The sequence below is a fragment of the Ochotona curzoniae genome, unplaced genomic scaffold, assembly GCF_017591425.1.
Source record: "Ochotona curzoniae isolate NIBS_2020 unplaced genomic scaffold, NIBS_Ocur_1.0 contig_2599, whole genome shotgun sequence".
NCBI lineage: Eukaryota > Metazoa > Chordata > Mammalia > Lagomorpha > Ochotonidae > Ochotona > Ochotona curzoniae.
The window spans coordinates 6,092,641-6,110,481 of record NW_024465520.1 but is presented as its reverse complement, the minus strand read 5'-3'; the positions used below and the strand labels follow the sequence as shown (position 1 = coordinate 6,110,481).

Sequence of the window (17,841 nt, the reverse complement as noted above, 5' to 3'; positions counted from 1 at the left end):
ATAGTAAGGAGTGACTAATTGGAATTCTGATACCCTTATAGAGCCCCTCTGCCATGGTATTGGATACTTTAAAATCATCAATCCTCCCAGTAGACTCTGGGCTTCCTCTTGTCCCTTGCCTGTGACCCCCTTTCGTGTCACGAACTGATAAACAGGAGCCTGAGCCCCTAGAGGGAAGCCAAGGGGCATGGAGTGACTGTGACCTAGCTGAGTGACCTTCCCGAAATATCACAGACCTCCTGGTTGAGGATGTTTTAGGCAGGTTCACACTGTGCTAAGCCAAGCCAATGTGCTCATTTTCAAAACTCCCTGTGTGACCACACTCACCAACCAAATTCCAGAGTTACACAACTTACTGTGTGTGAGAAAGCAAGCAGGCTGATGGTCCAACTGCCCAAGGGCAGACAGGATCTCCTTCTGGCACAGAGTGACCGGCAGTGGTGGCTTGTCTCTTAATAATTTTGTTGGCACGGCGTAGAAGAGGCAGTGACCTTGGACCAACAAGAAAACAAGACAGAGCATAAGCATGATTGGGGAGGAAAGAGTGTGTCTTGCCAGGCAGAAATAAACTGAAGCAATATCCTGTATAGGAGGCTACTTCTTTGAATTTAGCCTCAGAATCTTGATTGCTAAGTACAGATAAGATTCATCCAACCCAGAAAACTTGAACACAACAACAAACTGTGGGAGCTGACTAAGCTTGCTTTATGTAACTCTGTTCAGGTTACTAGCCAGTTTGCTCATTCCCTAAAAGGATAAAAGTGTATTACTGCAAGAAAACTTTCAGAACCTTACATAGGTATTTTTTTTCCATAATGCACATTTCCCATAAATTTTTTGAAGCCCCCTTGTCTCCATTAATCTCAAACTTTTTCAAAAACAAGAGATCTGTTTATCTGAGAGAGAGAAAATGTGAAGGGTCCTCCATCGCTCCCCAGTGGTTACAGTGGCCAAAACCAGAAGCCAGGAGCCGGTTGTGCCCTTCCACACGAATGTCAGGGATCCCAGCACGCGGACCATCCTCCACCACTCCTCCCAGGCCAGCTGCAGGGAGCTGGATCAGGAGTGGAACATTGGATCACAACCCAGTGACCACACGGGGTAGCAGCATTGCTGGTGGCAGCTCCATGGACTATGCCACAATACAGACTGTTTTCGAGCCCAAATACACATTTCTTTTAGGTATCCACATGTATCAAAGGTTCCCCTTGGGGTTCTGCAGGAAAAGTCTGATGGACACAGCCAACAGGCAGGCAGTTTGTCCGTCTACATAGCTAACTTCATCCTGCGGTGTTTCCCAGTGCCCCTTTCACAACCCAGTCCATGTTGTTGCAATGCATTTCTCGAAAATTGGCAGAGGAGAAGGCACAGGAGCGGGATGGGGCACCCTTCCCTCCCGCCTCGGTGCATCACACCCAGGACCCCCGCAGTGGCGGTTGCGGGGATGGAAGGTGTGGGAGTGACCCAGCAGTGCTGGCACAGGAGATGTTGTAGAACTAGACTCTGTTGGTGGATGTGTAGTGTGTCCCCTTCCTGCTCCCACTCTCTGTCTCCACCAGTCTCTCCCTCTTTCTATAATTCTGCTTTATCTTAAAAGACTTATTGTTTTTTATTGGAAAGTCAGGTTTACAGAGAGGAGAGGCATAGAGATCTTCTGACCACGGGTTCACTCCCCAAGGGGCTGCAGTGGCCAGAGCTGAGCCAATCGAAAGCGGGAGCCAGGAGCCAGGAGCTCTTCTGGGTCTCCCACGCAGGTGCAGGATCCCAAGGCTTTGAGCCATCCTTGACTGCTTTCCCAGACTACAGGCAGGGAGCTGGAAGGAAAGTGAGCAGCCAGGATAGGAATCAGCACCGATATGGGATCCCGGCGCACGCAAGACGAAAACTTTAGCCACTAGGCTATTGCACCAGGCTCTGTAACTGCTTTTCAAACAAATAAATAAATCTAGAGAGAGAGAGAGAGAAACCCATTCTGGGACAATGACCTACTGAAAGATGCTCATCTGTGCAGAGTACTTAGGGGAAAGTGACTTCTGAGCATCTGTTTTCCAAAGCCAGCAAGTGGGATCTGGCTCAGATTTGAGCCTCACTTCAATCCTTGCAGGCCTATGAGGGTGCAGTTATTCAAGGAGAAAGGGCCGGCCCCTTGCAGAATCTTGGGCTCTCAACTCAGTTTTCGGAATCAGGATACTCGGTACTAGCTGGACGTGTGAGCTCCTTCGTGATGTGCCTTGTCATTCCATTCACTTGGCATGACCTTCGAGCTCGCTGAGGTGACGTGTCCTGCCCAAGGCCATGTGATAGCATCAGATTTGGACCATCATCCTGGCCCTTCCCAGAAAACATTCTTCTCCCTCCTGACCTGCTTCTCTCCGCTGCTCTTCACCACCGATGGGATCTGTGTCCTTTCGCATCTCCCTATTTGCCTTTGCTCCCAAGGACAATGAAGAGGTTAGATGCCTCCCCTGATGGATGCGGAGAGCCCCACACAGTGCCCGTACACAGGAGGGCTCCTTCAGAAATGCTTACTAAATGCACGGACTGCTCGGACACTGCAGGCTCTCCTCCTGCACCGATCTAGTACAACAAAAAAGCTTCAGCAAATGCATAGCATTTTGCGGTGTTCTAGAGAAAATAGAATCATATTAACATCAAATGTCAACTGTTTCATCAGGACTTTATTCAAATTTTAAAAAGTCACTTTATTTCGGCATAGGCATTATGACTGAAGACAAAACTTTTCCCTCGAAGTCTCTCACGCTAAAATCCACGTCTACTTCAAAGATGGAAATTCCGGGCTAATCAACAAAGACATTGCTTTGTCTTCTGAGACTAACTAGTTCTTACCTTCCAAGGCTGGTTGACAGATGACTGCTTTGTCTGATGATTAAAACCAAGTTGTTAATGCCTGGTTATTTCCAGTCATGAATGATCTGATAAAGTCTCCATACAGATATAGCCAGAGTTCACAAAATAGACAAACCCTTTCAAATGAAATTCTTATTTTGGGTTGCCTAAATTTGGCATGCTAAACGGCATGTTTTATCTCTTAAGCTGTAATTTAAGTTTTTGTCCGGCTTCTACAAGTAGTCAGGTGCTGCCAGTTTTGCAGAATCTTTCTTCTGGTTTACTAGACATGCCTTTTACAGGACACCGTCCTGCATGATTAGACAAATAATTGGAGCGTGTAAAGAAGTCCTGTACCCCTGGAATTTACACAATGAGTGAAAGAAGTTCCAGAGACACACCACACGGGTGCTCCAACAATCACTGTTGACTTTATTTGTACTCAGAGAATCCTGGCGACTGCCAGCTGGTTTTTTTCTCCTGGGTTTACCAGAACTGAGCTGAATTGGAAACTGTTATTTGCTTTAACGAAACAATTTACTCTTGTGCAACATGAAATTGTGTCAATCAAGCAAATAAGAGAAGAAAGCCTTCCTTATAAATTTGCCTGCTTCTGATTTTACCTCATTGCTTCTCAAGCTCCGAGAGAGGGGGGACAATGAAGCTTTTGATGTTTGGCATTTTTTTGTTTTTATGTAATGCCCGAGCCCGGGCGGAAGAGAAACATTATTATATTGGAATTATTGAAACATCATGGAACTACGCCACTGACACCGGGGACAAAAAACTTATCTCTGTGGACACGTAAGTTGCTTTTTTGTTGTTTATGCATCAACTTTATACATTTCCTTTTTATTTGATGTGTTATATGTTGAAACTCGAGCCGCTGTGCTGCTGTGTGTTCTGCGGTGTTGATCGTTTGCAAAGCTGCCCTCCCCGTGACCCTGTGCTGCCTCGGAACGGTGTGCATCTCCTGCGAGCTGCCCTGCTGCCCTGGTGCCCTGGGCGGCACTGCCTCCTCTCCCATCAGCATTCTCTATTCCTGTCTGCTCATGCAGAGATTGTTTTTGTTCAAGCAACGACTACGTAAAATGTTATGCTTATTACACCGTTTTCTGTGAGAGTACAATATTTTTCAATCAGTCGAAGCATCATTGGCAGACATAAAGTATCAGCTGAATAAATCTGATGCTAATAGTTGCTGGATGACGCTGGATGGCTAGTCGTGCTAACTTCTCATCACTCCAGAGCTGCTGATCTGTAAAATACAGACTGTTAGCGTGCCTCGTAGGTTCCCTTACAGGGTGGACATGCTAAAGCCCTTGGCTGGGAGAGCATCAAAACCGCACACAAATGTTACTAAGCTGGCCCCCAAACTCCGCATAACTGAAATATTTTTATGCTGCAGTTGAAACCGCCCTATTTCAAGTAACATTCACCAGACAGAAAACAAAAAAACAAAAATATTGTGTTCTTCAAGATTTTCATTATGGAAGCGTATCTCTATTGAGATCATTACTTCTAATAATGTTAATTAAACATTTACTGCCAAATGGCAATTTCATTTTTACAACCAGCAGTCACCACATTAATGAGCATTTTTCAACAGTGAGTTCAATACCCATCAGCTGCTAAGACGCTACTTTAAAAGCTAAATAAACATGTCAAATTTCACACATACTGACTCTGGTTGAAGGCTAATTACCACTCTTTTTTTTTAAAAAAATGATTTATTTATTTTTATTGAAAAGGCAGATATGCAGAGAGAAGGAGAGACAGAGAGAAAGATCTTTTGTCTGCTGGCTTACTCTCCAAATAGTCGCAATGGCTAGAGCTGAGCGGATCCAAAGCCAGGAGCTTCCTCTGCGTGTCCCACGTAGGTGTAGGGTCCCAAGAACTCAGACCATCCTCTGCTGCTTTCTCAGGCCACAAGCAGGGAGCTGAATCAGAAGTGGAACAGCCAGGATAGAAAGCAGCACCCATATGGGATGCAGTGATTGAAGGTGGAGGATTAGCCCGTTGAGCCACACACAAGTACATTCTTTTAAATAGTTGAAATTTTCTACAGAAAGAAAGGAAATGCATGTGCTAATAATGCCTAATAAGCTATTAATTTGACAATGCACAGTGAGAAAAGTTTCTGACATAAAGGTAAAAATAAATTTGAGATTTGCATTTATCCAACCAGGTTTTTTGAGTATTATCGCCTTAGAAATATGATACATTGGTGTAGCTTCGCAGAGGCATTATTTTGTACTGTTTCAATATTTTCTTTATTAAATGTAAATTATATATGGTTTTATTTCCAAGGAAAAAGTCAGACATATCAAAGGCTAGGAAAAGAGTTCGTTTCTCTGATATTAGCACAATAGATGGAATAGAATAGGTTCTGTTAAGAGGTAAGTATAAGGTCTTATTCGGGGCTGGATATGAGTGACCTAGGACCACAAGACTTTCCATGAGACCTGTGAAGTCTTCTAACATTGCCAATTTCTAGTTCAAATTCACATATTTCACGAAGGCACGTTTTCCTTTGTCCTCACACAGTAAATATTCAATGGTTTGAAGGGAAAAGATGGGCTTTAGCTTCCGGGGGCTGTCCCTGTCACAGGGTTCAGATGACTCTTTTAAACCACGATCGACTATAAAAGGGTGTGCTGCCAAAGCTGCTGATTAATTTTAAGAAGGATTATTTTTTTTAATACATGAGGAATTTTATAGAAGAGCAAGGGATTGCACAAGATTACGCCAGATGACTAAAATGAAATAGACCTTTCACCCAAATCCAACTGACCTGGTGGAGATGAGCAGTTCTGTCCAGAAATCCTAGGAGAGGTTTTCTCCCGAAAGCTTTTTAGGATTTTTAGGGGCAGTGTGTTCTGAGGCCCAATAACATCAACACAATGAAGTAGAAAATGATTTCCTTCTATTATATTCACACCTGCCATTTACTTGGGTCGGTGTCTAAACTGTCACTTCAGTAAGTGAATGAATAAAGACTCTATGATATAGTTCCTGATCCTGTTATTTATATTTAAATAAGAATCAAGACACACATGTAAAAATAATGAGTGAACGTAAATAGTATATTCTAGACCCATAACATTAAAAAAGTAAATGTTTATTGAATTAATAACAGGAAAAAATAATAATATTCTTATCTTGATGTTACCTGCTTTTGTGTATAGTACCCCTTAGGAAGCTGGAAATAAGGGTGAAATTATTTAAGCACAAGAATAACCATCATAAGACCTTTTTGCACTTAACATGTTCTCACCAACAGTACTGACTTTCTTAAAATATAGTTCTTGCAATTCTTTTAAAGAGATTTTGAAAAATATTTATTTATTTGTATTGGAAAGGCAGATCAGATTTACAGAGGTCAAGTGGCTATGACTGTTGAAGTTTCTAGAGACTAACGTGTACTTTCCAACTAGTTAAACTGATGTTTCATTCCACTGCTTCTCCTAAATTAGGTTTTGTTTTGCTTATATAGAATCCCTAGATACTGGAGGCATCCCAGCAAAAGGTCCTCCCAATGAACTACTTAACAATCCTTCAAAAATCATTTATATTTTTAAATAATTCTAAAAGTGGTACAAACATTAGCTAAAATTACCTGCAAATTTCACTCACAATGATTCATTCCTTGATGTTATCAAGTTAAAAACTAGTAAGCCATAACCAGAATGGTACAAACACATCCTACGAGAGAATCTAGTCTGTGTGAAGGACCTAACTGAAGGCTAGTGCGGTTTCTACCTTCCAGCTCCACACGTTGCTATCACTGTTTCTATCTCTCCTGAAAACACAGGCAAAAGAAAGTTGACCGTCAGGTTCCACGTTCCAGCTGTGCTCCCGAGGGCCTATAATGCCTTCCAGTTGTGTGACACGCACCTTGGCTGAGTCTCCCACCAACCTCTTTCCTGTTTTTCTGGTGGTTCCTGCTTGTGGTAGCAGGCATTTAAAGTGGGCTTTTAAAAGACATCCTGCTCCAAAGCTCCAGACACTGGGGACAGGCTGCTTCCACTCCCACAGTGTCCCGTTTGGGAGCCCTAAGACCTGTGTTGGCCCGCTCTAAAAGCAGGGAGGCCTGTAGTGACAGGACATGTCAAGGAGGGCACAGGGGGATTTCAGCCAATGTTGCTCATTCCAGCATGAGACGGGTTCTTAAATCAAAGTCGGGAGTGGCCAGGAGCTGTGAGAGGCCACTACCAGCCAACAATAAGAGGGAGTTTCAGACTTACCTCTGTGAACTGAAATATGCCAATACCCTGAATGAACGAGGAAGTGGGTTTTTCCACAGAGCTTCAGACGAGCATTCAGCCCAATAACCCCTGGATTTCAACACCTTGGTGCTCCAAGGGGAGGACACAGCCAGGCCAGGCCAGACTCCTGACTCATACAAATGCCAGCTTATAAATGGGTAGGCCCTTTTTTATGCCACAGTGTGGTCATTCGTTACACAGGAACAGAAAATAGTATGTTATGTCTTGGTTAGCGATGGCAAAAATCCAGGAAACTTTTCACCTACAATACTGAAGTTTTAGTAACCATGCCCCAGCATGAGACCAGACCATTTGAGTGGATTTTGACTTCATGGGAGGGGGCAACGTTATTATACTCTTATGAGGCAACATAAAATAATTAAGTTCCCTGCCACAGAAAAAACCCTCCTTTAGATATCAAACTTCCAGAAATGATTGGTGTCTGCTTTTTAAAAACACGAGTGGAGCCGGAAGGAAGGAATTATGACTATTGGGAGGGAAACATATCTGCTAAGGCAGCAAGGAGGAGCCCGTTTTAATCGACAACAGGAAGGACCACAATTAAATGTGAGTTCTTTGTTTGGTTCAAAGAACAACTAGAATAGATTCTTGTGAATAAACATCTGACTGGCAACCTTCCTGCAAGCTTCCAGAAATTGACCCTTTGTCCCCAAACTGTGCTCTTGAAATTATATAGACATGTCAGAATGATCTTTTTTGAGCTCCAATGAAGACAGATCATAAACAGACAGACCTCCCCAAAATATCACACTACGTGAATTAGTTCCTAATTTGGTGGTTGAGATAAAATAAAACACAAGACAGAAAAGCCAGTTTGTCCACTGGGATATATGCAGAAGAAATCCCAACTGTGAGACATCCTGGATCTATTAGGACTTCGGGTTGTTTTGTTATTTTCATTCAAGTCTTTTACTTACTTTTAAAATGGATGTATTTGAAAGACAGAAACAGATGGCTATCTGATTCACTCCTTAAATGTCCACCCCAGCTGGGGCTGGACCAGGCTAAAACTGGGAGCCGTGGATTCCAGCGAGTGTCTCCTGGGGCTGGTGGGAAGTCAAGCCCTTGAGCCATCACCACTCTGCCAGGGGGTGCAGAGAGCTGCAGTCAGAGGCACAGCCAGGACGCAAACCAGGGACTCCCACAGGCTGTGCAGTCACCCATCCCACAGGGTGACCTAAACACCTTGACAAATGCCCTCCCAACACCAGATTAGAGGTCATTGTCATCCCTCATCCCATCAAGTCTTTGTGTAGAAAAAAATGAGTAGGAAAACCTAGGTCACTGTCCCTCTATTTTAGGAAATGAGTAATACAAAAGGATTTCAATGCAATGAAGGCATCTTGATAAAGCCTGCTATAATTCATGGAAATGGGATATGATGTATTTCTAAAGGCTGTCTAGTCACATTCAAAAAATACAATGCACTCTGCAAATGAAGTCTGAAGCCATTTCAAGCTATTTTTAAGTTGGTCTATGTGAGATGTGTTACCAACGGGGCATGGTAGAGCACTGAGTAGCATATCTCTAAATACATCAGTCTGCTCTCCTACAAGCAGGGATGTGTCCAGACCTTGAGGGAAACCATCCTAGGGCTTAGTCAAGCCTTTGACACTTCCAGACCTGGGTTCTTGGGGTGTGCCCACAGCAGACTCACATCTTGGACAACTTTGCAGCCCCCCTGTGTGCCTGGCTGACACTGCGCACTGCTTGAGCCTCTGCACCATCATGGACTAGAAATCTGTGCTTTTAACTCAGTCGTCTTCAGTAATTTAGCAGTTATTTTTGCTCTTGTGAAGGCACACATTAATCAAAATGCCTCCTACCCACAGCAATGTTGTGGATTTAGGGGCAGAGTTCATCCCTGTGTCTTCCTTTTTCCATGATTTCCATTTTCTTGGTGTGTCCCTGAGCTTTGCACGGTAGCCTAGCATGGTAGCCCAGCAACTAAAGTCCTCACCTTGCATGCTTCTGCATCCCATACAGCTGCCAGTTCATATCCCGGCAGCCCCACTTCCTATTCAGTTCTCTGCTTGTGGCCTGGGAGAGCAATCAAGATTGACCCCAAACCCGGGGAACCTGCACCCGTGTGGGAGACCCAGAAGAAGCTCCTGGTTCCTGATTTCAGATCAGCCTAGATCCTGGTGCTGTGGTCACTTGAGGAGTGAATCAATAAACGAAGATCTTCCTCTCTGTCTCTCCTCCTCTCTGTATATCTGCCTTTCCAGTGAAAATGAAATAAATCTTTTAAAAAAATTATTTTGTTTGTTCCAATAAAATAGGAAATGGCAATAAACAAAGTGAAGGTGACATCCAATAGGAGAAATGGGGGAACATCCTTGGTTTAGTTCCTCTCCATAAAGTGTTTTAAAAAGTCACTGATTTTTCCAACTTGCACCTTGGCCTTCTCACGAGGAGGTAGGACAAGAGAACACCACCGTGTTCATTTTTCAGTGAACAATCCTGTCTCCCTTGGAAATGCTGGGGTTTATCCAACCCAGGAAAAATGACATCATAGCACAATGGTGGTGACTGTGAGCTGTGTCTCTTATCCCTCTAGGGAGTGGAGGCTCCAAATTATTTCCAACACCCGTTGGAGATCATTTCCATCCCTCCTATTTCCAACACCCGTTCTCTCAGCTCAACCACAGCCTCTAGTGCTGCTCTTAGCTGTCCCCGTCCTGGTCTCAGCACGCAGGTTTCACTTCACCTCAGCCATTGCTGGCAGAGATCTGGCCGCTGCCAGGAGGTCACCTGGAAACACAACTCTACACCCATCTGAATCGTGGTGTCTAGGGATCATTCTGCCTTGGGAACTGGCAAATCTCTTCCCCTTAGAGCTGCCCTGGTGCAGGTTACTTACAAGTCAGGGCAATCACATGCCTGTACTGGGACACATATTAGGCATGTGGGTTAGGAAGGACAGATGTCTGAAGCCTAGCCCAGATCCGTGGACTGGACCCCAGGAATCTGTGTTTCTTCCACTGCTTCCATAGACTCCTCTGCTCATGAAACCTGAAGAAACATCAGATACAGTTTCTAAATTCTGCAGCATTGATAGCACAGAGCTCCCAGACAAGCCCTGTTCTTGTTTTTGAAGAGACGAAAAACAAATACATCTCACTCCTTCCGATGAGCTCACAGTTGGGGCACTACTACAAACTGTATTCCTTCGCCAGGTTGCCCAGCCCCAAGAGGGCTCAGTGAAAGAGTGCTCAGATGAGAGCAGGTGACACAAACACATACACACAAAAATAGCTAAAAATCCCAAATCATTATCCAGAGTGTGAGCTATTCTTACTCAAAATGAAGGCACCTTAGGTATGCAGAAGCTTGCTGAAGCCCAGAACATAGACAGGCCTGCCTGAAGGACTGCCTGGCATTGCCCAAAATTAGATTGCACTGAGCTGCCTGGAGCCGTCAGTGAAAGTCAATAGCAAGAATCAAAGTTCAAACACTGAATTCGCTTTTTTTTTTCTTTTTTAACTGATTAATGTTGATTTTGCTGATACTTTTTTGGAAAGTTTGAAACAAGTATTAATTAGTAGAAACCAAATTAAACATTAAATGCTAGGTACAATAGTCAGAATTCTAAACACACAGGGGTAATTTAAATCCAAAGGTAATTGTTAAAATCCACACAGGGGCTGGCATTGTTGGCTAGCTGGGAAAGTTGTTCCCTGCAGTGCTGGCATTCCATATGGTTACTGGTTTGAGTTACAGTTCCTCCACTGACTCAGACTCAGCTCCCTGCTAATGCACATGGGTAAGCAGCAAAAGATGCCCAAGGCCTTGAGAATTTAACCATTGAAGCCTTCGTGCCAGGGCCCTATCTCTGCGTTTTCATATGGAAATCTTGAATAAAACATTCTAGTAAGATGCACCATACGTTTTATGTTGCCTTCACAAAAGGTTTTCCCTTTCACACACCTGCTAAGGAACACCAATTAATTTCATTAAACTAGCTATAATTGGGCCTAGCACAATGGTTCAATTGGCTAATCCTCCCATTGCAAGCACTGGCATCCCATATGGGTGCTGGTTCATATCCTGGCTGCTCCACTTTCCATCCAGCTCCCTGACTGTGGTCTGGGAATGCAACAGAGGATGATCCCAAGCCTAGGCACTCTGTACTCACGTGGGAGAAGGCGAAGAAATTCCTGGCTCCTAGCTTTGGATTGCTCAGCTCTGGCCGTCGGGGGAGAGAACCAGCGGATGGAAGCTCTTTCTCTCTATAGATCTGCCTTTCCAATAAGACTAAAATAAATCTTTTTAAAAATACACAAATATGAGAACTCTGAGATAAGCATACTAGATAGGCACCTGAAGCCTTCACAGGTGACTTTAGAACACATATTAATTAATTAAGTTAACTAATTCAATTAAAATAAAAATGGCTAAATGCCACTTCCTTTCTGAAGACATTTCCTGTGATGAGGTCATCTATTTCCCTTTAACGATAACGTTAGTGCCAGAAATCACGACTCCTGATAAACCTGTCTTCTCTCCCTTTGCAGGGAGCACTTCAGTAAGTATCTTCAAAATGGTCCGACGAGAATTGGGAGAATCTACAAAAAGGCTCTTTATCTTCAGTACACAGATGAAGGCTTCACAACTGTCGTGGAGAAACCAGCCTGGCTAGGGTTATTAGGCCCTATTATCAAAGCTGAAATTGGTGATAAGGTTTTTGTACACTTAAAAAACTTTGCCTCAAGGCCTTACACTTTTCATTCACATGGGATGACATACTACAAGGACCATGAAGGTAAGCTCAGCTCATAGGACAGCTGGGTGGACAGGTGCCTGTCCTTCAGCTCTGAACTGAAGAGTGGCTATTTTGGTCAGCATTGTAACCCTCCATTTTTCTTGGTTGTGTGTATGCGTGTGTGTGTGTGTGTGTGTACCTGTGTATGTGTGGAGTGTGAAGGTGGTAGAGTTTCCAGGTGCACTTGATGACAGTCAGCCAGAGCCAGTTTCCAAATGAGAGACAGATATACACAATCAAGCCGAGAACAGAGACTACAGTCCCGCCTAACTCTGGAAAACTCTCATTCCAACTAAGGCAGCATGAGGAGTCTCACGCACTCAGTTGAGCGGCACATGGGGCTGGCGGACTCCAGAGTCCCACGTAAGGCACAACTGACCACAAGGGTCATCGGGATGGAGAACTCAAAAGCCTTGACATCGGTACCAGGATAAAGACAAGCTTCAGTGCTGCGCTGTATCCTCCGAGCTAGGTGATGAAAGCAAAAGAGTTGCATGCCGTTTACAGCTGTAAACAAAGACTTTGAAAGGAATAAACTGAAGTCTGAGTCAAATCCAGCCTTGCCTTCTACTGGCCAAGTGATGTTAGAAAAGTTACATAAGTTCTCTGTGCTTCGGTTTCCTGTGACAGCATGTAGTAATAACTCAATGAAAATCAGCTGCTACCATAAATGAGCATGCTTAGGTTGCGACATAGTTCATTGAGGTTATAAAGATTAATCCTGAAAATTAATATGACTTTAGTTTTGATTAATTACTAATCTCCTCTTAAAAGAGGAGTTATTTTAGAACGTAATTTTTTTTTTTTAAGATTTATTTATTTATTGGAAAGTCAGATATACAGAGAGGAGGAGAGACAGACAGGAAGATCTTCTGTCTGATGATTGACTCCCCAAGTGAGCACAACTGCCGATGCTATGCCGATCCAAAGCCAGAATCTAGGAACTTCTTCCGGGCATCCCACGCGGGTGCAGGGTCCCAAGGCTTTGGGCCACCCTCGACTGCTTTCCCAGGCCACAAGCAGGCAGCTGGATGAGAAGTGGAGCTGCCGGGATTAGAACGGGCGCCCATATGAGATTCCAGCGCATTCAAGGCGAGGATTTTAGCTGCTAGGCCACGCTGCCGGGTCCGGTAAATTTTTGTTTTAATATATCTTTTTAAGATTTTTATGCTATGGGCAGAACAATACATTATTGGCATAAATGGCTAACTGGTGTCTTGGTGCAGTTTTTTTTCTTCGTTCATTTTGATTTTTGCTTTTAACAATGTAATGGTTTATTTGGCAGTTAGCTTTCATTTTTAAGTGTGATAATAGTAATATGGTTTTGTTCAAATGAGAAAAAATAAAAGAGCTCTATGTTCAGAGATGCGTACTGAAGTATTTATGAAGAAAATACAACGCCTGCAATTTTCTTGAAAATTATGCAATGGAGGAGGGACATTAGGTGGAGCAAATCTGCGTAGGGCGGTTCAATTCCCAGCTATGCCTCCTGTGCCCAGCTTCTCCAGGCTGCACGTCCTTGGCAGTGGGAGTGGGGGCTCCAGCTCTGGCCCTGCCTCGGGCCTGTGGCCCCTGACTGCTTCGGGCACTGGGGAAATGAACCCAGGACTGGGAGTGCTCGCTTGTCTCTCCAATAAATAGGCAATTTCAAATGATATAAAATAGTTAGGTAGTATTTGGAGTAACTATGAGTACAAATAAGATGGGCTGTGAGTTGATCATGTCAAATCTAAGTTCATGGGCATCCGGAAGTTTGTGACATTATTTTTGCATGCATTTGGAAATTTACAAAATCACGAATGCAAGATGTTTCATTTCTGCCGTTACTTCCCAGACAGAAATGTGATGCCAGGTAAGAAGTTGCAAACAATGGGAAGCACAGTTATTTTGGACATAAATTCCACACCTTGAGTCCGAGCGATAAGTCGTTCTTCTTTTGTCATGATGTTCCTCCTGTATCCTCACCAATCCCTTGAAGACGCACTCAAGTATAAAAGAGCAGCATAACTTGCGAGGTTTCTAGACGGCCTCACGAGAGCCACTGACCTGTGTGTGCTCTCCCAGAGGCCATCACTGCGCCTTCGAGGGCTACACGTTAAGGTTGAATAGACGTTTGCTGAAGCAATGGATCAATCCTCTCATCGGAGCTCAAATATATTCACTTTGTAACTTTACCTTCCTAGGGGCCATCTACCCTGATAATACCACAGATTTTCAGAAAGCAGATGACAAAGTACTTCCGGGACAGCAGTATACTTACATATTAAGTGCCAGTGAAGAGCAAAGGCCTGGTGAGGGAGATGGTGATTGCGTGACTCGGATTTACCATTCCCACATCGATGCTCCGAAAGATATTGCCTCTGGACTCATCGGGCCTTTGATACTCTGTAAAAAAGGTATATTTTCCCATTTATTTGCTAGCATTATTTGACAGCTTAGTTCTTGAAGGCAGGTGAAGTCACCTATGTTGGAGCTGGATGAAGCGAGAGGTAACAAGCCTATCAAAAAGGAGGGAAGGAGCAGGGCAGGCCAAGCTGCCACAGGGAGGCTGTCCTGGGGATGGGTTTGCCGAATCTGACTTGAGAAGGTGGTGTGGGGAATTATGGCTTTGGCAAATGGGACTTCACCGTAGCCCTTTGTAGTACAGATCTGTGGTTCTCTGTACAATTTTGATAAATATCGTATCAGAATGTTGATTTCCAATGTCATGGAAAAGACATCAGAGCACAGACACTTGAACGACAGTGCTTATATGAGCAACAATCAGTTACTCGCCAAGATGTTTTCAGCTTGTGGTTATAGGCATCGGAAGACACACTATGTCAGTGGGCAGATGGCACTTAGGATTCACGTGGCCAGGGAACACCCAGTGTAGATTGTTGAACATGGTCCTGCACCCACAGAACAGCAGGGAGTGACCGGTGCAGATTTGTGGTTTATTGGGGAAATATTACACATTTTCAGAAACTCTCACAGATCACCCAGAAATACAAGTCAAAATGCGTTAAAATTTTAGTTCTATTGAAATCATTCATTTTCACTTCAGATTCTCTGGATAAGGAAACAGAAAAAGAAAGAAACATTGACCAAGAATTTGTGGTGATGTTTTCTGTGGTGGATGAAAATCTCAGCTGGTACTTAGAAGACAACATCAAAGCCTACTGCTCTGAACCGGAGAAAGTAGACAGAGACGACGAAGAGTTCCAGGAGAGTAACAGGATGTACTGTAAGCTCGCAGCACTCACGCTCACTTCGGTCCTCTTGCTTCACTTGTGTCTGCTAAGCCTATTCTCTCACATGAATGCGTGGTGTATCTTCTAGCCTGGTGTGTAGTAACAAATATGAAACAGGTGACTTGATACTCTGCTATCCAAACACTAAACTTGGTAAAGCTTACTAAACCAAACTTGTTCCCAAACTGATAAGGAGAAAACATCAGTTCCGACATAATGCGTATGTGTGTTTACATGTATATATTTACTTATCCTCCAAGCCATTTTAAAAATGACTTAAGGCGACCTAAAATTACTAAACTAAATTTATACATCTATTATAAAATATTGAGCTATTTCTGTTGTTATATTCGTCATCATCTATTAAGAAAATTGTTGGGACCACCAGCTCCAGATGCTGTTATCTCATTTGCATACTTCACGGGGCCCCTCCAGTTCCTCACCTGATGCCAATTCTTTTCTGCATTTCAGTTTATCTTGTCTAGAAATGCCTTTTTACTGCCTAGTTTTTTTTCTTAACTCTCAAATACTGAACGTAGTAAAATAACTTATTCCTCAGCATATGCATGAAATAATAAATAGCTTTACATCCAATTGCATCAATACAAATAACTTTGTTTAGCATATTTAAAATAAGCTTAAACAGCAAACAAAAAGAATCATCCTACCGAAGCCAAAAAAGTAAACTACTCAGTAAAGGAATCATTTGGTATCTGTTTGTTACAATTTTTGTCTTCCAGTGGCAACTCACAACACAAAACCTTCCCTATTTTTAATTATAAAAGAAATTCTCACTGTAAAATTGAAAAAGTTTTGACATTGAATGAGAAAAAAAATGACAACATCCTTACTACCACTACCAAATTCATTGGTTGCTAAGCAACTTTGTCTTTTGAAAACCACTTGGTGTATCAGCATACATGTGTATTTAGAAACACACACAACCAACCTGTGCGATTTATAACAAATACAGCAAATGCATTTATCTGCTGCTGTGGTGTTGGCAAGAATCCCCAGGTTGAATCCAGCTCCAAGCTGAGAGTGCTGTGCTTGGTTAGAAACATCTGATAGAGGGTATATTGGTGTGTGAGCCAGCTATCTGCCATCTCAGACTGAGTGTCTTTGTGTAGCAGTAACTATCATGATCCCAGGCACCAACCTGGACTATTCACAAACTCTGCTCTTGACCTACAGCTGTGAATGGGCACAGTTTCGGAAGTCTCCCGGGACTCTCCATGTGTGCGGAAGACAGAGTGAAGTGGTACCTCTTTGGTATGGGTAATGAAATCGATGTGCACGCAGCTTTCTTTCATGGGCAAACGTTAACTAGCAAGAACTATCACATCGATACAATCAACCTCTTTCCTGCTACTCTGTTTGATGCTCTCATGGTGGCCCAGAGCCCTGGAGAATGGATGCTTACCTGTCAGAATCTAAACCATCTGCAAGGTAGGCCATTTTGACCTGATATCATTTGACAGCTGGAATGAGGCCTGTGTCATTCACACTACTAGTGGGGTTGTGATTGAGAATTGCAAACTAACGCTGAATTGTCTTCAGAGTAACCTGAGCTTTGAATTGGTATCTTAGTTTTACTCCTACAATGGCATGTATCTTAAAGTAATATTAAGGCAAAAAAAACTATACTATTTTTCATGTATTGAAATATGACGATACATTGGTTTGTATAAAATAACTAGTTCTGAAAGCAGAGTTCCTCCTTGGTAGTGTTGTATGTAGTTTTTCAGTTTTGCAAAAATCCAAATAATGATAGAACATTTGCATATTATGACGAAAAAGTCGTCTGGTTTTTTCATGTTTCTTCAAGATACAACCAAATTTGTTCATTGGACCTGGCTAGTCCTCAGTTTAACTTGATAAATCCCTCCCTTTACTTTGTAAAGATTTATTTATTTATTTGAAAGAATTACAAAGAGAGAGGAAGAGACACAGAGAGGTCTTCCATCTACTGGTTCACTCCCCAAATGGCCACCACAGCCTGCGCTGTATCAGGCTAAAGCTGGAAGCTTCTTCTGTATCTACCTCATGGGTAGCAGGGATGCAGGCACTGGAGCCATTGTCAGCTGCTGTTCCCATGAGGGACGCAGGCACTGGGGCCATCGTCAGCTGCTGTTCCCATGAGGGACGCAGGCACGAGGGCCATCGTCAGCTGCTGTTCCCATGAGGGACGCAGGCACTGGGGCCGTCGTCAGCTGCTGTTCCCACAAGGGATGCAGGCACTGGGGCCCTCCTCAGCTGCTGTTCCCACAAGGGATGCAGGCACTGGGGCCCTCCTCAGCTGCTGTTCCCACAAGGGATGCAGGCACTGGGGCCCTCCTCAGCTGCTGTTCCCATGAGAGATGCAGGCACAAGAGCCCTCCTCAGCTGCTGTTCCGAGGTGATCAGCAAAGAGATGCATCAGAAGTGGAGCAACTGGGACATGAACCTGAACCCACATGGAATGCTGACATTACAGGCTGTGGCTTGACCTGCTATGTCACAATGGATTTCCTAACTCTTTTTAATGCAAACTGATAAAAACACAGTTGTTCTTTGAAATTATTCGTTTGTTATGTTGATCTATTGAAGAAATCAAGTTTGTGCTAGATCTCTGGGTGTGCTACTCTGACCTGCAGATGCCACTGCATTTATCACATACAATGGCATTCAAAAACTCATGAAAAATGAAATCAAATGATTGGTTTAT

At 43.5% G+C, this 17,841-nt stretch overlaps 1 protein-coding gene across 1 annotated transcript in view; it reads left to right on the top strand.

Annotated features, from left to right (window-relative positions):
- The first annotated feature begins 3,271 nt into the window (after positions 1 to 3,271).
- Positions 3,272 to 17,841, top strand: part of LOC121152634 (ceruloplasmin) — a 36,823-nt gene continuing 22,253 nt past the window's right edge. Inside the window, exons 1-5 of the mRNA XM_040974768.1 lie at positions 3,272 to 3,651; positions 11,654 to 11,901; positions 14,085 to 14,297; positions 14,948 to 15,127; positions 16,329 to 16,583. Of these exons, the coding sequence (XP_040830702.1) occupies positions 3,506 to 3,651; positions 11,654 to 11,901; positions 14,085 to 14,297; positions 14,948 to 15,127; positions 16,329 to 16,583 (1,042 nt within the window). The 5' untranslated portion in view covers positions 3,272 to 3,505. The remainder of the gene's footprint in view (positions 3,652 to 11,653; positions 11,902 to 14,084; positions 14,298 to 14,947; positions 15,128 to 16,328; positions 16,584 to 17,841) is intronic.